Source organism: Pyrus communis, chromosome 6, assembly GCF_963583255.1.
Source record: "Pyrus communis chromosome 6, drPyrComm1.1, whole genome shotgun sequence".
NCBI classification, from domain to species: Eukaryota; Viridiplantae; Streptophyta; class Magnoliopsida; order Rosales; family Rosaceae; genus Pyrus; species Pyrus communis.
In genome coordinates, this window is record NC_084808.1 from 27,912,623 (window position 1) to 27,935,947 (window position 23,325).

At 36.4% G+C, this 23,325-nt stretch overlaps 5 protein-coding genes across 9 annotated transcripts; 4 read left to right on the forward strand and 1 right to left on the reverse strand.

Moving 5' to 3' along the window:
• The first annotated feature begins 7,275 nt into the window (after positions 1–7,275).
• Positions 7,276–9,802, forward strand: LOC137737569 (putative lipid phosphate phosphatase 3, chloroplastic). 5 transcript variants are annotated; one of them, XM_068477091.1, is made up of 9 exons: positions 7,276–7,396; positions 7,551–7,621; positions 7,928–8,155; positions 8,269–8,356; positions 8,464–8,573; positions 8,705–8,795; positions 8,907–9,095; positions 9,179–9,238; positions 9,355–9,802. In XM_068477091.1, the coding sequence occupies exons 2-9, from the start codon at positions 7,571–7,573 to the stop codon at positions 9,567–9,569; spliced, it is 1,032 nt and encodes a 343-aa protein (XP_068333192.1). In that variant the 5' UTR covers positions 7,276–7,396; positions 7,551–7,570; the 3' UTR covers positions 9,570–9,802. The 5 variants fall into 5 exon arrangements, with proteins under 5 accessions (XP_068333192.1, XP_068333194.1, XP_068333196.1 ...); XM_068477093.1 differs by having other exon boundaries at positions 7,931–8,155; positions 9,355–9,799; XM_068477095.1 differs by lacking the exon at positions 7,551–7,621 and having other exon boundaries at positions 7,303–7,396; positions 7,931–8,155; positions 9,355–9,799.
• Positions 9,803–11,098: 1,296 nt separating this feature from the next.
• Positions 11,099–13,997, forward strand: LOC137737073 (lipid phosphate phosphatase 2-like). The gene is made up of 8 exons (XM_068476431.1): positions 11,099–11,643; positions 12,011–12,236; positions 12,366–12,453; positions 12,564–12,673; positions 12,805–12,898; positions 13,078–13,266; positions 13,365–13,424; positions 13,651–13,997. The coding sequence occupies exons 2-8, from the start codon at positions 12,021–12,023 to the stop codon at positions 13,875–13,877; spliced, it is 984 nt and encodes a 327-aa protein (XP_068332532.1). The 5' UTR covers positions 11,099–11,643; positions 12,011–12,020; the 3' UTR covers positions 13,878–13,997.
• A 1,613-nt stretch (positions 13,998–15,610) lies between these two features.
• Positions 15,611–16,069, forward strand: LOC137736369 (uncharacterized). The gene has a single exon (XM_068475649.1). It carries the CDS (start codon positions 15,611–15,613, stop codon positions 16,067–16,069), a length of 459 nt encoding a protein of 152 aa, XP_068331750.1.
• Positions 16,070–18,233: 2,164 nt separating this feature from the next.
• LOC137736370 (uncharacterized) lies at positions 18,234–18,692 on the forward strand. The gene has a single exon (XM_068475650.1). It carries the CDS (start codon positions 18,234–18,236, stop codon positions 18,690–18,692), a length of 459 nt encoding a protein of 152 aa, XP_068331751.1.
• Positions 18,693–20,390: 1,698 nt separating this feature from the next.
• Positions 20,391–21,353, reverse strand: LOC137736371 (putative two-component response regulator-like APRR6). Its single transcript, XM_068475651.1, has 3 exons — positions 21,275–21,353; positions 20,541–21,170; positions 20,391–20,458 (listed from the first exon to the last, which is right to left on the reverse strand). Exons 1-3 carry the CDS (start codon positions 21,351–21,353, stop codon positions 20,391–20,393), a joined length of 777 nt encoding a protein of 258 aa, XP_068331752.1.
• Positions 21,354–23,325: the final 1,972 nt, after the last annotated feature.

Below are 23,325 nucleotides of genomic sequence, written 5' to 3' on the forward strand. Positions count from 1 at the left end.
GGCAGAAAATGCTTTTATATCAATCCTCAACTGATATGGATTGATTCATATTTGGAAAAGCAAATTATTTAAGAAAAATTAATGAAAATAAGTTGAAAGCTTTGAGTTTTAACGATAAAGACAAAATAAAAATTAAAGTGAATAGTACAATAATTGACTTTTTAGTGTAAACATGTGATTTTTCGTTTGATTGAACAATACCGAAGCTTTTCTTTAAAGTTCCCAATTATTTACGTCATAAAATTAAATTATTCACAATTGCACAAATAGAATCTTTTGAAACTTTTTTGTGGCTCCCTCTCACACAAAGTCACAATTCACAAAAGGCAACAAGTGTATTAAACGCGTATTGAAGCCTTAAATTATCCAGGGCTTAATTCCGATCAGGAAGTGATTAAGAAATTAAATGCAAATCCCGTAACGCACCACCCACGGGTGACGTAATCATTCCTCACTTTTTCTTACTTGAAAAAGATCACCGATCGGCCGAAATCAGAGATCCACGCTCATCCCTGTTGCACGCGCCATAACGCTTGCTGGGATTGGCCGTCAGCTGGCAAAACGTCGTATTATTTGCAGGCGTGGGCGAGAAACGCGAGGGTTCACTTTACCAGGGGCAGCCATGAGGACTCCCTGCTGTAAAGGGTCGACGTTTTGCAATTGCCGGAGGGAGTTTACATGTTTGCCTGTTAGAATCTGGTGCTCCCGGGTCTACACATCAAGCTTTTTGCTTGCGTTTTACGCCTCCAAGTTTAGCAAAAAGCGTGATTTGTTCTACTAAAATGGTAAATTCCTTCAAAATATTCGGTATTCTTATTTGTTAATAATCTAATCAATGGTTAATCCTTAATCAAAGAATTGATGGAAAGTTTCAGTAACTAATTGTAGCGAATATTTTATATTATTATCCAATCACATCTCATTTCTTTCAAAGATTCATATGATTGAATATTTAAACTCATATTTTCAGTCTAATCCTGAAAAAGAATCAAATTAGGGTTTACTCCTTTCTTATCTTTTACAAGGATAAACTTTTGCTCCCTTCATTGTTAAGACATCACAAACACACTATGATCTAACAAACCACCTCATTTGTTTTACAAACGCACAATTTTCAAAAGCAAGGAAATCAAATTTTTGAATCATTGACTTTAGTCTGGTTTAATTAAATTTAATTAAATTTAAAATTGAATACCTTAAAATTTTTGCAATCAGACTTTTAAAGAGCAATTATACAAATTTCGGCGATCATCCATTCATTTCTCCTTCTCATATTCTCAAGAAGAAGTCGAAGAAATTTTCCAAGAAAATACAATAATGATTAACAACAATAACTTGTCAACAAAGACAAGGTAGAGCATGAGTAATGAAAATGAAATTCGTATCGTAACCCCACCTTCATGAGTCATGATGTAGATGACGTTGCACAGTTCTTCTTTTCTTAGCCTAAAATAATTGAGGATAGGCATACTATTTCCAGTCAAATTCTAAATCATACAGTACTAAATTATTTTGGGTAGACTTTATGTATCGATCCGGGGGGTAAATTCACCCTACCAAATGACCATATATAGTAAAATGACTGGTCTATTTAGATACAGTCCACACACTACACCCGTTGAATATTAACCCTATAAGTTGCTTTTTTCTTTTAATTGTTTTTTGGGCTTAAATGTCAAAATGATTCATGTGTTATAGTTATTTAGCCAATTTAGTCCATGTTTGTCTCCGCTAACCAATTAAGAACATTTCATTCAATCTCTTTTAAAAAATTCATAAGAAAAATCATATGAGAAATAATTATTTTTTCTCTTTACAGAAAAGTGCAAATCAAATGAGAAATAACACATATAATAAATAAAACTTCCAATCCGAAAAATGATTAAGTTTGTGACATAGAAAAGAGAATGGATAATGTTAAGGAGGTCGAAGAGTTGGCAGAAGAATAATTTTTCTTTTAATTTATAATTTTTTTTTACAGAAATTAAATGAAAATGTCTTTAGTTGACTAAAGAAGATAAACATAAGGATCAATCATTTTAACATTTAAGTCCTTTTTTGGAAATGGATCCTAAGATCCTATAATCGTAATTGTTCATCATACATTGTGCGATCAGAAATTATTTCAAAATTTAAATTTAAAAAAAATATATATATATATAAATATTTAACAAAAATTAACCGTATGATATACGATGAACAATCACAATAATGGAATAGCCAGAATCATTTGCCGAATCCTTCTCTTCTTTTTTTTTATGCAAACCCTATAAGTTGTGAAGCATAAAGGAATATTCACCCTACAATTCTACTATAATTCTTTAGCTCCATAGGCTTACTTTAGCCGGATTCGGTTAAGAATAAGAGGGACCCACCTTGAGTGAAATCCCTCTTTGGTGACGTAACCCAAGAGGGTTTAGAACCTGTTGTTTTGACAAAGGGAGATTATTTTACTTCTCCAACGATGATGTCACATTCCTTAAATATTTTGATGAAAAATATTAATCTATTCACAGATTGATGGTAATTTATAAATAAAATTAAAAAAAATAACTTAAAAACTTTAAAATTGAACGATAAATATTATATATAATTAAATGACTGGTCTATTTAGATATAGTCGGCACACTACACCTATTGAATATTAAACCAATAAGTTGCTTTTTTCTTTTAATTGTTTTTTTAGCTTAAATGTCAAAATAGTCAATGTGTTATAGTTATATGGACAATTTAGTATGTGTTTGTCTCTGATAGCCAATTAAGGACATTTTATTCAATCTCTTTTAAAAAAAAATCATAAGAAAAATCATATGAGAAATAATTACTCTTTCTCTTTACAGAAAATGCAAATCAATGAGAAATAACACATAAAAGAAACAAAACTTCCAATCTAAAAAATGATTAAGGTCGTGACATAGAAAAGAGAAGGGGTAATGTTAGGGAGGAGGTCGAAGAGTTGGTAGAAGAATAATTTTTCTTTTAATTTATAAAAATTTTTTACATAAATTATATGGAAATGTTCTTGGTTAACTAACGAAGATAAACATAAGGACCGATCATTTTAACATTTAAGCCCCTTTTTTGAAAAAGGATCCGGGTTTATCGTACATCATGAAGTCAGAAATCATTTTAAATTTTAAATTTAAAAAAAATATAAATAATATTTAACAAAAACCAACCGTACGATAAATAATGAACAATTACGATCACATAATCTCTAAGATTCTCGCCGGATCCTTTTTCTTTTTAATTTTTTTTTAATTTTTTATACAAACCCCGTAAGTTGTGAAGCATAAAGGAATATTCACCCTACAATTCTACTAGAATTCTTTAGCTTCATAGGCTTACTTTAGCCGGATTCGGTTCAGAATAAGAGGGACCCACCTTGAGTGAAATCCCTCTTTGATGACGTAACCCATGAGGGTTTAGAACCATATCATGTTGTTTTGACAAAGGGAGATTATTTTACTTCTCGTACGACGATGTCACATTCCTTAAATATTTTGATGAAAAATATTAATCCATCCACAGATTGATAGTAATTTATATGTATCAAACAGCTTGACGGGAGACCGTAACAATATTACTTGTTAGTATAATTGTTAATTTGTTTGATACATTAAAAGAGACTTTAATTAAATAATTTTTAAAAATATAATATTTAAAAATGATGATAAAGAAATAAACATTTGAATACCGACGTTTATATGTATAAGTAATGATGCGTTGTCGTGTGAAAAGAAATAAATCTTTACATATACAAATACAAGGAGAATAATATTATCGAGAACAATTTATAGCATGCAATGTGACATATTGGTGTGGATAATGTGGCGCATCGCACCGCTTTCCAGCCCACCCATATAAATATAATAACACTACCCATCTTAATTTATTATTTTATTTTTATAAGATAATGGAAGCAATTTTCTTAATCTAAAATGAAGATAGCAAGATTGGAACTCTTATGATCGTGTGTGTTAGAAAAATAAATATAATGCACAAACTTGTTCCAAACCAAAATATAATAACAGTTAAAGTAACAAACATTTTAAATCTGAAAGTATGTTGAGGTCGTGATCTAAAACTGATTAATAATATATAAATAGTGCTATTTCTTATAAGTTTCTTTTCATTTTTTTAGGTTTCATACCTTTATAAGATGAGACAATTTTTTACATCCTCGTAGAACCGATTCATTATTAACTTTTAAAATTAGATGTTTATATTCTAACATAGTATTTGATAAAGAACACGGATTATAAGTTTAACCAAACCTACCAACCATACAACCATATGGAATAAGCTAATAGTAGTAATGGAGATAATTATTGCTCATCATTTTTTTTTTTTTTAACAAAGATATTATCTAGACTAATAGGTGGGGGAATTGGACTAGCAATAATGTGGTTCAAATTCATCTTTGCGAGAATCGAATCTAAAACTTTTTATTACAAGTGAAAATGAATACTACTAAACCGTAGTACAAAGTGGCATTACGCATCACTCTTAAGTGATGGTGATGTTCACACTTTATTTATCACCTCTAGACGAGATATGTGTAGTGAATAGATATAAATCTTAAAATTTAAACTTATCTAATAATAATAAATAAAGTAATGAATATTACCATTATTTTGAGAGTGTCGAACAAAAATGCCTCCATCAACAGTTAGGTAGGGGGCCACCCACTTTTTGTTTACAAATTAGAAGGTTACATTATTGATGTGGGCGAAGCTAAAGTTGGAGGTGGATAATATTTCAAACGGCATAAGACATACACTAGATTTTAGCATGAAACCACCTACTCGTGGGGCTTTTGTATTTTTCCCATTTTGTTTATGCTTAATTTCCAAGGGATAAGGTAGACTAATAATTTAGGTGTTAGACGCAAAAATAAAATGGCAAAATTCGGGTCCTTTTGGCGTTTAGGCAAACCTCTCGTGGGGGAATATTGTTTACCTAAATATTGCGTACCATTGCTCTGAGCTTGGACTCCTTTTTAATAAGAAGATGATTTTCGTTGATTGATTGTTACTTTTTATTGTGAACAATGTGACGCGCGACATGGATCAAAAGTAAGTTGCATCTTAAAACGTAATGAGTAAAGTAATTCATCACGTCGAGACCTTTTGGATGAATTGTGCCCACCTGGTTTCGTATGAATAAAAGATTGTAACTTGCAATTGAGATGTAATAAGTAATTTGGCATGAATAAAAAGTAAGTCATAACCAAGACGTAGTAAGTAATTTACTACGTGAATGCTACTTAGATGAGATATGGTATAATCAATCATATGTGAGTGCATGAAACTAGCACATTATGTCTTGTATTTATTATTGCTTATAGTTGTGCTAGCGTTGGCTGCACGTGCAGTAGCGCAATCCCTTTTGGGATATTTTGGAGGGAAATGAATATTTTCCGGATCTCTTCCTCATAATCCATCAAATTAGGGAATATGTGCCCTTGAAATTTGATCTAACGGCTACAATCATAGGCCCACTTTAAAAGTTATAATAACTTCAGCCGTTTGATCAAATTTCAACGGTACAAATCATTTGATCTGGTGGATTATGAGGAAATGATCCAGAGATGATCCTTTTCGTTTTGGAGTGCATGCTCAAGTGCTCAACAGCCTCGTCAGCGTTCACCACAGCTGAGACTAAGACTATAGAGGCAAGCATTCTGTGTGTTCAGTTTTTGGGTTAGAAGCCCGAAATGTCGTCGTCGAGAGATTTTTCAGTGTGATCGGTACACAGAGTGATACACCACGTATTACAACACAAATGGTAAGATATGTGTGTTAAAAAATTAATAACTTAAAAAATAAAATTTCTCACTATTTTTATAAAAACACGTGATGTACTACTCATATTTCCGTTCAAAAAAAAAAAATTCATTGTCGTCAACGTTTACACAAGGAAAGTGCGACCTCGATTTCCAGGTTGGAATTCGGAAGTTGGAAACTTGGAACCCTTCTTCCTCTTTTTCTTTTTTTTTTTGTTTCCTAACCACCCACTAGCAATTTCGCTTTCCTTTCCACACAGGTTTCTAATGACCGTGGCGGTTTATTGACGTCATAGTATGGCCAGTCATGACGCCATTCTGTTTCCGAGTCATATTCCTAGTTCCTAATTGCATTAGTGTCTTCTCTTTTTGTACGTGGAAATTTTTATTGTGACGGAGATAACATTTTTATGACGTTCTAGACTAATACATTGCAACTAATTCAATACATCTCGTGCGATGAACTCAAATATTGTATTTATATTATTAGTCTAGAACGTCACTGTAACGTCTCTAATTTGGATCCCTCTTTCCATCAGAAACCGACTGGCTGTAATCCACATTTCTCTCTACTTCATACTAAATTAGAAATTGATTGGTTTAATAAAATAAAATCATAATTGCATAAGGGAAAATTTGAAATATGTCCAATTTTATAGACCAACTTTTGAAATAGATCCAATTTTTAGTGACTTTTGACTTTTGAAATAGATCTAATTTTTAGTTACTTTTGACCTATATCAAAAGATCTCATTGCATAATGGACTTTTTTCTTTGCTAACATTGCATCATGGACTTTATTTATGCCTGTAGAAAAACATTGGGCTGCAGTGTGCAGTTGTTCACAGGCCCATACTCCATCTAGTCCTCCACTTATAGCCCATAGGCCCATACAAAACATCCGAAAGCCTTATTCGGCCCAAACAGTTTGATTTGCCTCCCAGCTTAAACCCTAAACCCCAATGGAGAGACTAGTTGTAGGTCCCTAATATTTGCTGGAATACCATGATTGGTTAGTGGAAAGTGGATTGCAATGGCAAAGCCGCCAAATAATTCTCATTTAAAAAAATAAATTAATTAAATGTTGGGAAAATGTTAAAGTCAAGAAACTCATTACTCAACATAGAGTCCGAACCACAAACTCAAAAAACAAGAACAAACAAACAAAAAGGAAGAAAAAGTAAAAGAAAAATGAATAAAAAGTAAAACGGCAAGTCGCTTTTACTTATGGCTGTGAGGTGAGTGGACCAATAGCCCCGCCAACTGACGGTAACCGTCCGTATCAACTACCTCCATTCCGCCGGTTAGCCATCCATCAAAGCCCATGTTACAAGCACAGCTGTCACCCACGATCCTCCGTACCACATGCAACCAGTCACCAAAAACGACGCCGTAGCACCCAAAAACCATAAAATTCCGACGTGGGCGCCCACACGGCTGTACACGTCAGCAAACGGAGGATCATTTCTACGCGGGTAAAGGTCTTTCTTTTCTCTCCAAAGTTTATAGTAACTCTCCTACTATAATTGGCAGTTTGCAGCAAGCAGAAAATTTCCACGAAAGTTCTCACATTTTCCTGGAAAAAAATTGAAGTCTTCTTTTATTAAGGTAATAGAGGCGGACCAAGTTGCTGACACTGCTTTTTCTTTTTTTAGCTTTTCTGTTTGTGAGTTTCTATATCCTCCTTTGTTCTGTTGTGTTTGTTCACTTGGGGTTTGTTTTCTGCGTCTGAAAGTTCGAAACTTGACAACTTTCCCTGTAGATTTCTGGGTTCTGTTGGTTATGGCGTGGAGGAATCTAGGATCTCTTTTGAACTTCCGGGGTATCTTTCAGGTTGGTAGATTAATTTTGCTTTTCTTGCTGTTTGAATTTGTTATTGCTTTATTAAGTGTTATTTATTATCATAAATGATTGAGATTAAACTGTAAACAAGTTTTTATCTTTTGGGAAGAATAATTTGTAGTAGCTTCGAACTGTGACGCATAAAGCAGTAAGCGTTTAGATTCTTTTTGTTCGTTTGTTGATATAGATTTTAGAAACATCTTTGAACTAAAGTCTCTAATCAAGTCAACTCAAATCGAATATTGTCTATTTCCCAATGTATTTCTGTTGGGAAGTGATTCAGTGTATTTGTTCAAGCAGGTAAGAACCCCGGAGATCGAACTGGGACGAAGGTACACGATTAAATCCCATGGAGCTGCACTTGCAAAGAACCACATGTACGATTGGCTTATACTGCTGCTCCTTGCAGTGATAGAGCTCATTTTGTTCATCATTTATCCGTTCTACCGTTTTGTGGGGAAGGATATGATGGAAGACCTTAGATATCCCATGAAAGCGAACACGGTGCCTGTGTGGGCTGTCCCTGTACGTTTTTCGCTGCTTCTTTTAGTCTAATTCCATTTTGATCAATGTGCATTTGGTTGTTGGATTGTATGGATTTGATGTAAGCAGTACTAAAATTAACGGGATGTCTTCAGATGTACTCGGTTTTGTTGCCTATTGTGATTTTCCTCTTTTTCTATATGCGTCGGAAAGATGTCCATGATCTGCACCATAGCATTCTTGGTAATGCATTTCTTTTCCTGTTTGCTTAGTTTTTATCAAACTCGGAACCTTTTGTTTGTTTATTGTTCCGTGCATTAATTTGGTTATATATCTATCTGCAAGAGCAGGCCTCTTGTTCGCCGTGCTGATTACTGGTGTTATCACGGATGCAATAAAAAATGCTGTTGGCCGGCCTCGACCAGACTTCTTTTGGCGTTGCTTTCCTGATGGAAAAGATGTATGTTTTAATTGGCTCCATATCCTTATCTATCTTTTAATGTCCTGGTGGAAAATTTGTTGTAACGTGATATGGAATCTGCTCCAAATCGAGTAAAATTTGATGCGTAAATATCTTTTCGCTTTGTGTAGGTTTATGATCAGTTTGGGGGTGTAGTGTGCCATGGTAAGGACAGTGACATAAAGGAAGGACATAAGAGTTTTCCAAGTGGTCACGCTTCATGTAAGAAATGCTTCCTGCTGTTACGCTGTTTAAGTCTACTAGATCCGTTTAGTTCTTCAAATTTCATCATCCATGTCCATACAACTGATACATCTTGGCATTGCTCTGCAGGGTCCTTTGCAGGTTTAGGATTTCTCTCGTTGTACTTGTGCGGGAAGATTAAAGCATTTGATCGCAAAGGGCACGTGGCGAAACTATGTATTGTCTTGCTTCCTCTCCTTGCTGCATCTCTCGTTGCCATTTCAAGAGTAGATGACTATTGGCACCATTGGCAAGATGTGTTTGCTGGAGGTCTCTTAGGTCTGTTCTGCACGATCTCTTTTCTTCAGTTAACGCTCTAATGTAAGGATGCGAGAGCTTTATACGCGGTTCATATTCTGCAGGACTTGTTGTGGCTTCATTTTGTTACCGGCAATTCTTCCCTTTCCCTTATCATGATCAAGGTCACATCTTTTATCTGTTCCTCATTTTTCCTGCATACTTCCACAAAATACCGTCGCCACAGTATGTTAGTTGTTTCCGTTTCTCAGTTTCCTAACTATTTCTTTGATGTATTCAGGATGGGGTCCTTATGCGTATTTCTCCGCTTTGGAGGAGACGCGTATCCTTTCACATCTGGGTGTCAATCCTACGAACAATGCACCGAGTGTGCAGGTGACGGGGGCTCAGAATGTGAACGAACAACACATACAAAATAGCGATGCATATGCAGCATTCTCTGGAAACCGATACACAAGCATTAGGCTGCATGAAATGGAATCAGGCGGAAAGTAGGATTGTACATGCCGCGCTTCGTCTTGGTACTCCGCATACTGCTTATGCTCATGTAGATACCGGTTTAAGACACCTTGCGTAGAAGGTTATTAGTACCATAAACAGATAGTTTAGTTTGCTAATGATGAATTTATTAAAGTTTTGATACTGCCTGAACTGCATAGGGCGTTTAGCCAAACTGGTCCTTGAGATTTGCATAACCCTTCATTTTGGTCCCTAAAATTTATTTATTTTTTTTTTGAACAAATGATATCATCTACACAAAAGGGGAGGGGTAGGCTGAGCCTCACAATGAGCTAACAATAATGTGGTTCAATTTCGCTTTTCGCGAGAATCAAACCTAAGATCTCTCACTTACAAGTGAAGAGGAATACCACTAAAACGTAGTACTAAGTGGCTAGTCCCTAAGATTTGAAATCAATAGAATTGGTCATTGAGTTTGTCCACAATCAATCATTTTGGTTATTTCATGAAAAATCTCCATAAAATAAGGATAAAGTGACAAAATACCCTCAATTTTGGTCAAATCATTTTGGTCTGTTTATTAAATTAAGGGTAATTTTGTTATTTTGATCCTTATTTAACATAATTTTTCATCCAATGACCAAAATGATTGATGGACAATCTTAATGACCAAAATGAAAAGTTATGCAAATCTCATGGACCCTTTTGCCTAAAAAGCAAACTACATATCATGAATTTATGATAGTTTAGTTGGCCTGACATTACTTCCGTTGATCAAACTTTTAATTTTTTTCTTAGCAAGGTGTGACTAAAGTAAAGATTTAGTTTCTGTCACGTAAGTAAAAATACGAAAAAGAGTATAATACGGTATCTGCGAAGTAATCTGTAGACTCCACAAAACCGAATACCTGACAGTTTGAGGTAGATTTATCGGGATAGGTATACCTCAGGGTCCAAGGATGAATCTGTGTACTGGGACAGGTATATCCTGATGGCCTTTGACTCCATGCTCGTTGGCACGCGCTAATGGATTAAATTATTGTAAACATTCGAGTTGCTTTCTGAGCCGTTCAACCACTGGCCAATAACGTCTCCAGTTTTGAATAATTAATCTTGCTTAACTAGCTTGTCTTCTAATATAATAATTAACTTAATCTTGATTATCTTTAACTCCTCCACAAATGGTGTGTTGCCACCTACTCTCTTTCCTTCAACGGTGAATTTTTTTGAAAAGATATAAAAGTAGAAAAACGCATGCACGTTGAACAAGAAAAGAACACGGAGAATCACAGTTTTGTGTACGCATGGAATGGAACAACAATTAAGCACCGAAAACAGCATCTCTTAAAAAAAAGACATTTCCCTTTGGAATTTTGTATCCATTATGCCTGCGACTAAACTTCGAGCCGCGTGAGATTTGAACACATGATTTTAAGTTAAATAGTAAGCATTTTTAATTATTCGAGCTGTGAATTTTATAAAATTTAAAAAGACTTTTGAGTTGAAAATTGATGTTTTTAATCGCTCGAGTCACAAAAGCTCTGCCGAGTTCAAGCTTGGATGGTTTCTTTTGCACTGCAAGTTATGGAGCTGAATTGACGCCTAAGCATATTGGTAATCATTTCGTTCGGATAAATCATACAACTAAATCACAATTACTTGTGATTAGTTTTGATCAAATTATGCTCTAAGTTTGGTGTCGCTGTCCGCGCCGAACACAGCAAGCAATCAGCACTCGGCAACGCGCCGCGATTTCTCACTTCTTGTTAATATCTAAAAATAGGATAATTAATTTAAATTCCCCAAATCAAATTCAAATTCCAAATTCCAAAATTTCAATTATTCTTCTTCTTCTTTGTTCGTCAGATCCACCTACTTCTGTGCAGAGTAGGATCCGGTGATCCACTCTCACCGTAACAAAATTGGAAACTCCGTTGTTTTTCTTTCACGCCGCACGCTTTTCCTTTTTAAGTTTTCTGCATCCCGTTCTTCTTCCCCAAAAATTACTCCCCCTGCTGCTCCCTCCGCCGCCGTAAAATCGAAGCCGGAACCCCGCCCACCCTCACCATTACGCGCTCGGAGACTCGCTCCTGTCGTACGGAAATCGCATGTATGTACCTCTCTATCTCTCTCTGTTAGTTTTTGTTAACTTTTTTTTGCACTTTGTAAAGTTCTTGTTTCAAATTGTTCATTTAATTTTTTATGTTTACCGTGTCTGTGTAACTTATTGTAGTTTGTTTCTTCAAGTTTTCTGTTTGGTTGCCTAGAGAATGAAGGAAAATTAAAGAAACTAGATTTCCATGAGTTTCCCCGAAGAAAGATAAATTGGAAATACTCGATCGATATCATTCAAGCCGAAATGTTGAATTTAATCTTATTATTTCAACTTTTTCTTTCCCTTAATTTGAAATGGCAGTGAGATTAAGATATGAATACAAGATACTTACAGTGTTTATCTTTTTGTTTTTCATTTCCAGTTAGTGAAAAATGCCAGAAGTTCAGTTGGGTTGCCACACTGTAAGGTCCCATGGAGTTAAGGTGGTAAGGATTCATATGCATGATTGGCTGATTCTGTTGGTTCTCGCCGGGATTGATCTCGGTTTGAACTTGATAGAACCGTTTCACCGCTTTGTTGGGGAGGACATGATGACAGACCTGAGTTACCCTTTGAAAGACAATACAGTTCCCTTCTGGGCTGTTCCGGTACGTTTTTGGTTTTGCGATAACTATGTCATGCTGGTAAAATTTGGATAGTTTAACTTTTGCATCGGTCTCGCTTTTGTGATGACACTGTAAGGAAAAGAAGAATCTTATGTTGTATTTCTGGCACAGATAATTGCGGTATTGTTGCCGCTTGTTGTCATTCTTCTGTACTACTTCATCCGAAAGGATGTCTATGATCTGCACCATGCCAGTTTGGGTAACTATCGTGTCTTTCTTTTTCCTTTTTGTGACTTTTGCATTGGTGAATGTTGTTTGCAAGTTGTTGTATTTTGTTAACCCTTACATTTTATATCCATGCTCATTCAGGCCTTCTATTCTCTGTCTTCATAACCGCTGTTTTAACTGATGCGATCAAAGATGGTGTTGGTCGACCTCGTCCAGACTTCTTTTGGCGTTGTTTCCCTGATGGAAAAGGGGTGGGCCTTCTAGTGCATAAAATTATTTATACCTTTTGATTTTTCGTGAAATGAACTTTTCGTTGTTTAGTTCTTGATCCTCCTCACTTATACACACATATGACGTACGATTGATCCATGTCCATGTCCAGGTATTTGATCAGACCACAAAGGATGTCATATGTACTGGAATCAAGAGTGTCATTAAGGAAGGGCATAAAAGCTTCCCAAGCGGGCATACTTCATGTAAGCATTTTGATACTTCGGGAAACTGTACATGAAAGAGGATTAAAGATTAGGGATGTTCTGGGATGTGTTTAATGTCTCTTAAGGGCTGCATGCTGCCTATATATTTTCTTTAGTGCATATGTATGTTTGACTTTGTATCGTGTAGCTTAAATGACTGTGCGGTTGTCAACATGCAGGGTCCTTTGCAGGTCTTGGTTTCCTTGCATGGTACTTATCGGGGAAAGTTAGGGTGTTTGATCGTAGGGGACATGTTGCAAAGCTCTGTATTGTCATTTTACCACTACTTACTGCAGCGCTGGTGGCAGTTTCTCGAGTTGATGACTATTGGCATCATTGGCAAGATGTTTTTGCTGGCGGGCTTATAGGTACCTTGTCTGCCTCTAGCATCATTGGCATGATTTTTTGAGAAAAAAGATGTTTGTCGAGTTTCCATTTTTCTAATATGTATATTTATTTTGTGCAGGAATCACCATTGCTTCATTTTGTTACCTGCAATTCTTTCCACCTCCATATGAAACAGATGGTAATTTTACCCACCGTATAGCTTTGCTGTTCTTTTTAATAACTATCTTCTTTGCAGAGGTTTACTAATTCCGTCGAGTCCATGAGCATTTTTTTCTTGCATTGAAAAACTAAGGTTTCTACGGTTCATTAAATTGTACAAGGAGCTTATTTGAACTTGTGTGCATTTTAGTAGTCCGGAATCATTGTTGACAAGATTCTTTCTCTTGATGTTGTTGGATGGGCAGGTTGGGGACCGCACGCATACTTTCAGATGCTGGCAGAGTCTCAAAATCGCGACGAGTCCTTGACTAACAACGCCAACAGTCTTTGTGTGCAGCCAACAGAGCTTACGAGTGTATACATCGAACCTCAGAACGGTGTTGAATTGTCAAGAGGCAATAGCGGAGACAGAAACGCCATGCTAAATGGAAGGGAAAACGGGAGAAGACAGCAGAGTGTCGGGTGTTTGTAGATAAGAATAGAGTTAATGAGCAGATGTTCATATTATAGGGTCCATCTTGCCATGTGAATTTCGTAGACGGATATCGGAATTTATAAACCAGATGAAATATGAACCTTCCTTTTTGCTTAAGTTTGTTTAGTTGATTCGTTGAATATTCTTATTGTTTGATGTTGTGAAGGGGCAGCCTTGCATAAGTTTTTCTCCGTCACCGGAACAAGTAAAATAAAGGTATTTTTTTTATCTAAAATGGTTTATGAGATTGACATAACTCTTCATCTGGTCCTTGATATTTAAAATTAATAGAAGTGTTCGTCAATTATTTTGGTCATTTCGTAAAATTATCTATTAAATAAAAATGAAATAGACAAAAATAACTTCAACTTTTGTGAAATTATTTTGGCCATTGTTTATTAAATTATTATATTTTTTTTCAATTTTTTTCTTATTTAAAAGAGATTTTTTTTTTTTTTTTTTTACAGAATAATCAAGATAATTGACAATGGACAAACTCAATGATTATTTTTATCGATTTCAAATCTTAAGAACCAAACTAAAAGTTATGATAATTTTCAAAATATTTTGTTTGAAAAGCGTAAAATAAAAGATGATTGTGATGTGACATGTTAGAGGTGTTTTGCTTGAAATATATGGGTGATTGAAGAAGCAAAGCCCAAGTATTGTCATCGTCGATATTCCCCGCCCACCAGACGCTATTCACATTCACACTTCACATCACAAACTATGCTTTGCTCTCCTTCTAGTTTCTACCGCTGGACCCCGGCCAAACACGCACGTGTGAGTGTCCAGAAGCATGGTGTAGGCCATTCCTGAATTTTTTTTTTTTTTTTTTTCTCTGTCGATTATGAGAGACCGGATTAAGGAATCATCTTTCACACTTTAGTATTGTTTGAAAGGAGTTTTCAAATGATTGAAAGTATTTTTAGTAAAGATATTTTTGGATTACAAAAGTAATTAAAGTATTTTTTTTGTAAGAAGCACTAATTATGTGTTTTTTTAGAAAATATTAGTTATGTGCTTCTTTCATATGGTACAAGTTATGTGTTTTTTTAGAAAATATTAGTTATGTTCTTTTTCTAGATGACACTTTTAATATTTTTTTCAAAATTTACTTACATTTAAAAAAAAAATTAGTTTCAAAAATACTTTTACTACAAATATTTTTACATATTTTAAAAGTACTTTTAAACAAGCTGTTTAATTTAATCGCCTTTCCTTGGTATGTGCGGAAGAGTCCTATTCAAGTCAGAGTCTGGAGCATTATTTGAGATTGGACCATGGATTGGATTATTGTGGATTGGGCTTTTTAATCAAGTCCAAGGTGCCAAGCATGGGAATACTGGACAGACCATATAATATAAACGATACCACGCATTGGATTTATTACTCGATTTAGTAACTAGAAGCATACTTAATCAAACCTAATTAATTATTAATTCAATTGCATCAAAGATTAGCGTTTGCCTGGTCGCAGTCACACTGTCACAGACAGACAATATTGACCGAGCACACGCTGTGCACTAAGACCAAGCTCTCATGTTTTGACTTGGCACCCATTTCTTCTCCTCCTCCTCTCTATATAAACCCCTCTTTACTTACTCTCTCTAACATCACTCTCTCAAGCCTCAAAACCCAAAAACATCAGCTCTTAACTTGTTCGTCTGTTCCGGTTGCTAGCTACGACGATTTGAAGTAAACACCACTGCGAGCTATTCGATCCTACTATGGAGATTGTTCCGACTACGTACTACGACAGCTTGAAGAGGTACTGGAGGAGGAGGAGCTACCAGAGGCTGCATGGCGAGACCAGAAAGAAGATAAGGGTTGCGAGGCTCGGCGGAGGAGCTAAGGGGAGCACTAGTCCTAGTCGTAGTTGGAAGCTCAAGACCAAGCTGAGGCTGCTGAAGTATGTTTCCCCTATCAAGTTTTTGGCTAAGTTGCATAATGGTTACGTTGACATGATGATTCGGATGGCGGGCAAGGCCGGCGGTGTCGGGAGGATTGCAGCGAAGAAGATCGCAAAACCCCAAGATCAGGTTTCAATGGCTACTTGTAGCAACGAGTTAGTTGACAGCAGACTGGTTTTGGAGATTTACAAGAGATTGGCTGCTTCCCGCCAATTAGCTGAGCATGGATTGATAGTTGAAAGCCAAAGCAACTTCTTCAACTTGATGGATATGTAGTTAGTTTCACTTTCAGTGTCACAGATTTGATTAATTCTATTTGTTAATTCTTATACAAAAGTTTGAACATCCACAGAAATTGTAAAATGTTCATACGTACTCGTGGAAGCCGGCCTTTACAGAAACTCAATATATTGGTTGAATTTTTCGTACATTTGTGCCTATGATTTTTATGTTTTTGGAATTTGGATTAGAAATAAAACTTAATTATGCGTCGCGGGTCAAACCACGTATATGGGCGAGATGGATCCACTGCTGAAATTTTTGCACAAGGTTAATGCATGCAGTCGCCAGGTTTTGACTGGATACAGGACCGCTATGAAATTATAACTCAATTCTCCTATTTGGTAGAAAATGTCGTACTCGCAGTCTTCTTAACACATAAACATATACGGATTATGGTCAGAATCTGCACGCATGCTGATTTTAGGACGGCTAATTTGTGGGTTGATTTGAGTTTCTAACCGGAATATATTTGGCCTTTCGGATACCAGCTGTTGTTCTATGTGCCAAATCTTCTTTTTTGCTTATAAAATTATTTGACAAGAGAATGTTGTTGATGCCGTTTTTCCATCGGAATGTGGTGTGAATTTGTTGATGTTAATTTTGTACCCTTTTGTTTTGTTTGTTTTTGTAATGGCCAGCTCATTCAATCCTGGAGAAACCATAAGACCTAGCCTACCACTTTGACTTGGCACGCAAGTCTTCTCCTCCTCTATAAAAACCCCCTCTGACTTCCTCTCTTCGCACACCTCTCTCGAGCCATTTGTACCCACACAAATTAAGAAACCCTAGTACTGGTAGAAATTAATCAATTAAAATGGAGATCGTACTACGATAACTTGAAGAGGTACTGGAGGAGGAGAAGGTACCAGAGGCTGAATGGTGAGACCAGAAAGAAGATGAGGGTAGTGAGGCACGGTGGCAGATCTAAAGGGAGCAACAGTCCTAGGCGGAGTTCGAAGCTCGAGACCAAGCTGAGGTTGCTGAAGTTTGTTTCCCCCATAAAGCTTTTTGGCTAAGTTGCATAACGGTTACATTGACATGATGATTCGGATCGAGGGAAAGGCCGCGGTGTGGGAAGGATTGCCGTGAAGAAGATTACTAAACCTCATGACCAGATTTCAATGGCTTCCTGTGGTCACGAATTAGTTGACAGCCTCTCGCCAACTAGCTGCCTGCGGATTCGAATTCACACACACACACACACACGTTTAGTTTCATTTCATTTACTTCATTTTTGTTTCTGTTTATCACAAGTCTGAAAGTTGGGCTGTTTGAGACAGTGATGTTGTAACAACTAAAGAGTTCGGTATTGTCTAAGTTTGTGATTTGTTTGACAAAAGATAACTTTGTGATTAAAGTCAATCATAAGACCCATTAATTAAACAGAATGTAACTGTTCCGGTCTTGCTCAAAAAGGGTAAGTAGACAAAGAATATACAGGATGTGGATCATTTGCGGAAGGACTTCTAAGATATCACTGTGCCAATATTTCAATATGATAATATTAGTTATGTGCTTCTTTCATGTGGCACTTTTAGTATTTTTTCAAGATTTACTTTCATTTTTTTAAAAATTAGTTTCAAAAACACTTTTACTAAAAGCATTTTTATCTATTTTAAAAGTACTTCTAAATAAGCTGATTAATTTCCTATAATCGCCTTTCCTTGGTATGTACGGAAGAGTCCTATTCAAGTCAGAGTCTGGAGCATTATTTGAGATTGGACCATGGATTGGATTATTGTGGATTGGACTTTTTAATCCGGTCCAAGGTGCCAAGCATGAGAATACTGGACAAACTGATACCACGCGTTGGATTTATTACTCGATTTAGTAACTAGAAGCATACTTAATCAAACCTAATTAATTATTAATTCAATTGCATCAAAGATTAGCGTTTGCCTGGTCGCAGTCACACTGTCACAGACAGACAATATTGACCAAGCACACGCTGTGCACTAAGACCAAGCTCTCATGTTTTGACTTGGCACCCAATTCTTCTCCTCTCCTCTCTATATAAACCCCTCTTTGCTTCCTCTCTCTAACACGACTCTCTCAAACCTCAAAACCCAAAAACATCAGCTCTCAACTTGTTCGTCTGTTCCGGTTGCTAGCTACGACGATTTGAAGTAAAAACCACTGCGAGCTATTCGATCCTACTATGGAGATTGTTCCGACTACGTACCACGATAGCTTGAAGAGGTACTGGAGGAGGAGGAGCTACCAGAGGCTGCATGGCGAGACCAGAAAGAAGATGAGGGTTGCGAGGCTCGGCGGAGGAGCTAAGGGGAGCACTAGTCCTAAACGTAGTTGGAAGCTCAAGACCAAGCTGAGGCTGCTGAAGTATGTTTCCCCTATCAAGTTTTTGGCTAAGTTGCATAATGGTTACGCTGACATGATGATTCGGATGGCGGGCAAGGCCGGTGGTGTCGGGAGGATTGCCGCGAAGAAGATCGCAAAACCCCAAGATCAGGTTTCAATGGCCACTTGTGGCAACGAGTTAGTTGACAGCAGACTGGTTTTGGAGATTTACAAGAGATTGGCTGCTTCCCGCCAATTAGCTGAGCATGGATTGATAGTTGAAAGCCAAAGCAGCTTCTTCAACTTGACGGATATGTAGTTAGTTTCACTTTCAGTGTCACAGATTTGATTAATTCTATTTGTTAGTTCTTATACAAAAGTTTGAACATCTACAGAAATTGTAAAATGTTCATACGTCCTCGTGGAAGCCGGCCTTTACAGAAACTCAATATATTGGTTGAATTTTTCGTACATTTGTGCCTAAGATTTTTATGTTTTTGGAATTTGGATTAGAAATAAAACTTAATTATGCGTCGCGAGTCAAACCACGTATATGGGCAAGATGGATCGCTGAAATTGTTGCACAAGGTTAATGCATGCAGTCGCCAGGTTTTGACTGGATACAGGACCGCTATGAAATTATAACTCAATTCTCCTATCTGGTAGAAAATGTCGTACTCGCAGTCTTCTTAACACATAAACATATACGGATTATGGTCAGAATCTGCACGCATGCTAATTTTAGGACGGCTAATTTGTGGGTTGATCTGAGTTTCTAACTGGAATATATTTGGCCTTTCAGATACCAGCTGTTGTTCTATGTGCCAAATCTTCTTTTTTGCTTATAAAATTATTTGACAAGAGAATGTTGTTGATGCCGTTTTTCCATCGGAATGTGGTGTGAATTTGTTGATGTTAATTTTGTACCCTTTTGTTTTGTTTGTTTTTGTAATGGCCAGCTCATTCATTCCTGGAGAAACCATAAGACCTAGCCTACCACTTTGACTTGGCACGCAAGTCTTCTCCTCCTCTATAAAAACCCCCTCTGACTTCCTCTCTTCACACACCTCTCTCGAGCCATTTGTACCCACACAAATTAAGAAACCCTAGTACTGGTAGAAATTAATCAATTAAAATGGAGATCGTACTACGATAACTTGAAGAGGTACTGGAGGAGGAGAAGGTACCAGAGGCTGAATGGTGAGACCAGAAAGAAGATGAGGGTAGTGAGGCTCGGTGGCGGATCTAAAGGGAGCAACAGTCCTAGGCGGAGTTCGAAGCTCGAGACCAAGCTGAGGTTGCTGAAGTTTGTTTCCCCCATAAAGCTTTTTGGCTAAGTTGCATAACGGTTACGTTGACATGATGATTCGGATCGAGGGAAAGGCCGCGGTGTGGGAAGGATTGCGAAGAAGATTGCTAAACCTCATGACCAGATTTCAATGGCTTCTTGTGGTGACGAATTAGTTGACAGCCTCTCGCCAACTAGCTGCCTGCGGATTCGAATTCATATATATATATATATATATATATATATATATATGTACATTTAGTTGCATTTCATTTACTTCATTTTTCTTCCTGTTTATCACAAGTCTGAAAGTTGGGCTGTTTGAGACAGTGATGTTGTAACAACTAAAGCGTTCGGAATTGTATAAATTTGTGATTTTTTTTGACGAAAGATAACTTTGTGATTAAAGTCAATCATAAGACCCATTAATTAAACAGAATGTTACTGTTCCGGTCTTGCTCAAAAAGGGTAAGTAGAAAAATAATATACAGGATGTGGATCATTTGCAGAAGGACTTCTAAGATATCACTGTGCCAATATTTTAATCTAATAATAAATTAAGGTCACTATTATTTAAGAAGTTGGCAGGCGATTTTACATTTTTTACGTTTTTGTTGCAACGGAGAGGGCTAGTGCTAAGTTTGTATTTCACTCACTTCAACACTGATAATGGGGAGGGAGTCGGCAACAAATCTTACATTTTTGTTCTCAGGATGGCGTGTGCATTCTCTAGAGATGGAGCCATGCCATTTTCACCACTTTGGCATAAAGTTTACAAACCGAAGTCCTCATAAACGCTGCGAAAATAATTTAGCACTTCTTAAAGGTGAAGATAAAAAAAAGGAAAACTAGATTGTTTTATGAGAAGGGAAGAATTACTTTGATCTCCTAATGCACTTAGGGCTGCTGTAAACTTGAGATGAAGTTCCGGAGTCCAAATGGTGCGGCACCTTCTATCTTCGGAGCTGCCATTGCAATCCTTATTTTCCTTTCCTTCCTCATCCTTATTTGTACTTCCAGAAACAGTTTGCTCTATGTTTAGTTTAACTTTCTTCGCTTTTTCTTGCTCTTCTTTATCATCGACTGGTCTCTTTATCCCAAATGCTCCTTTTGTATGGTTCTCTGTGGCTATCTGCTGTTCAGCGCGAGAGCACTGTAGTTTTCTCTGACGATTTCCCTCACCTCTCCTAACTTTACCCGATTTGCATCTTAATGAGCGAGTGTCTTGCGCGTCAAGGCGCAAATCGTGTACAGCGGTAGACCTACACACACCAGCAACCTCATGGATTCTAATGCCTCCAGATGAAGGTCTAAGCACATTACCGGCCTCATCAATCTTCTTTGCACAATTTGGTTTATGTGTGTCCTTCCTTGGGTTTCTTACCTTCCGATAAACGTGTGGCCACACGTTTTTCAGATCCTCCAAGGAGATTGGTTTCTGAAGAAAAAAGCATGCTCCTTCAGCTAGGGTCTTCTTGGCTACATTCATATTCACTTCCGAGGACATGACTGCGTTGAAATATAAGTTATGCAACAATTAGTGCACAACCAGAAGGAATTTCGATAAGCCAATCGATCCAAATAGGAAAAGTTTTAGATCCATTGAAGCTTACATATGACAGGAATTTTGTTCCTATGCAGCACCCGTAGAAACGAAAATCTGTGTTTATCTGGCATATTGATGTTAGCCATTACTAGATCATAGTGATCCTTTTGTTCCCGAATCATCGACAATGCAACAGAAGCCAGCGCGGTTGTGGTAACTAGAGGAGAAACGAGAGAGAGAGTTATTAACCAAGTTGTGAAAAATAAAGATAATTCTTTTTGAAACTGAAATGTTGCTCATTTGTGACCCAAATGTCACAGGTTTGAATCGTGGAAACGGTCTCTTTGCAAAGTCAAGTAAGGATGTGTACAATAGACAATCTCCCTAACCTTTGCAAGGCCTAAGACCTTGTTGGCTTGAGTTCGCCCTTTTATGTACAAACAAATCATGTATATCAAAGAAAATTATATACAAATGCATAGACACAAGAAACGTTCAAGTGATGATTATCAACAAAAATTACACAGACAAACAAACAAAGAATGTAATAAAAAATTTATCTTAATATATATCTTATGTTAAGAAAGATTTAGCTCAATATAAAGACAAAAAATTACACAAACATAACAGATAAATCAGGATAAATCTTGTATCGTATAACCTTGTTATTCTTGGTTTTGTTTTCATGGATTGCCTCAACCTTTAGATCCACACAAACAAGTTCAAATTTTCCATCTAAAATCAGTTAATTCGTTATAGGCATGTGTATACATAAAATATAGATGGAATTTTGTATCCATGTCAGTCTTATCTCATAGACCAACATGACACCATATATTAGTGTGTAAAATTTCTGGAATGATTTACCTTTGAATGAGTATTTTTTTAACCTCGACGCTGTGGACATGAGGGACAATGTATCATGATCTACCACCAAGATTCGGAGGTCACGTGCAAAGCTAGGGAGACCATTAGTCTCTTTAGGGCTCATGTGTTCCATGGATACCAAAACAATTAGAACAAGATTGAGTGCAACAGAGAAAGCATGAGAGACAGAAGTTTGAATCTGAAGATAAAAATGATTTAGAAATTAGATTAGGGGATTGATATCTTAGAAAAATATCAGATATAGATTAAGAAGCTTTAAGCCTTTAACCTAGAGAGAGATTTAGAGAGAGAAAGATACAGAGAGAGAAGATGAGAGTTACCAGAAGCATGAACTCAGGTGCTTAAGCAAAATTGAAAATTTTTGTTGGGGGAGCTCACATTTATCTATAAAACTGAAGAAATGGTAGTGAAACTATGAAATTGTGAGGGATTACGCTCTGGTCAATGGAGTGTTGACCAATGTGACTTGGTTAAAACTTGAAATTAAAATAATAAGAAGATGGAGAAAAACTTCATTATTTTCTTATTTTCCATGCCTTTTAAGTTTTAACATCATTCTTTTATTCATTTTTTTAAAATAGAAAGCATTACAATGAAGATCCATGTCGTCGCTTCACATCTTTTGAATATTTGAGGGTCATATCACGGCACCGGCTAACCTTATAGTGTCGTATTGGTCAAACTCAATCCCGACTTTTCTTAAAAAGATAAAGTTGCTCTAATGGTGAGTCCATGAGTTAGTTATTTGGGGTTTAATGAGGTTTTTTGAACTTAATTTCTTGCAATATTTAGAATTGACTAGTTTTATTTGAAAAAAAAAACAAGAAATAATTATATCTTTACATACCATGTTTTTACCATTCCTATGTTGCGGGAAGAAAAATTAAAAATCATGCTGCGACTGAGGCTGATTACTCATGAGTGCCAAATAGTGTTACTAAATCTGGAAATTAAACATCAATTAGAGTCAGCTTACTCAATACTTAAAGTTTTCACTACTTAGTATTACGATTTAGTGACATTTCTCTTCACTTGTAAGTAAGAGATTCTTGGCTTGAATATCGTGAACAGAAGATTTGATACAAATTTATTTTCTTCTATTTCGTGTATATATTTTGAAGGTATTTCTGACCATTGATCAGGTGATGTTAAGATATGTTGGGTAATTGGATTGATAGATAAAGCCCAGCCCAAATGAAGCCCATGTTATGAATTAGGCTAGGACCAAAC

Bases quoted from the DNA above. Each gene is read 5' to 3' on its own strand.
- LOC137736370 (XM_068475650.1), top strand. From the start codon at position 18,234: ATGGAGATTGTTCCGACTACGTACCACGATAGCTTGAAGAGGTACTGG.
- LOC137737073 (XM_068476431.1), top strand. From the start codon at position 12,021: ATGCCAGAAGTTCAGTTGGGTTGCCACACTGTAAGGTCCCATGGAGTT. The intron at 12,454-12,563 runs GTAACTATCGTG...ATGCTCATTCAG, and splicing joins TCTGCACCATGCCAGTTTGG to GCCTTCTATTCTCTGTCTTC. The intron at 12,899-13,077 runs GTAAGCATTTTG...GTCAACATGCAG, and splicing joins CCCAAGCGGGCATACTTCAT to GGTCCTTTGCAGGTCTTGGT.
- LOC137736371 (XM_068475651.1), bottom strand. From the start codon at position 21,353: ATGGCTAACATCAATATGCCAGATAAACACAGATTTTCGTTTCTACGG. The intron at 21,171-21,274 runs GTAAGCTTCAAT...ATTTCAACGCAG, and splicing joins GAACAAAATTCCTGTCATAT to TCATGTCCTCGGAAGTGAAT. The intron at 20,459-20,540 runs GTAATTCTTCCC...TTATTTTCGCAG, and splicing joins AAGTGCATTAGGAGATCAAA to CGTTTATGAGGACTTCGGTT.
- LOC137737569 (XM_068477091.1), top strand. From the start codon at position 7,571: ATGGCGTGGAGGAATCTAGGATCTCTTTTGAACTTCCGGGGTATCTTT. The intron at 8,357-8,463 runs GTAATGCATTTC...CTGCAAGAGCAG, and splicing joins TCTGCACCATAGCATTCTTG to GCCTCTTGTTCGCCGTGCTG. The intron at 8,796-8,906 runs GTAAGAAATGCT...ATTGCTCTGCAG, and splicing joins TCCAAGTGGTCACGCTTCAT to GGTCCTTTGCAGGTTTAGGA.
- LOC137736369 (XM_068475649.1), top strand. From the start codon at position 15,611: ATGGAGATTGTTCCGACTACGTACTACGACAGCTTGAAGAGGTACTGG.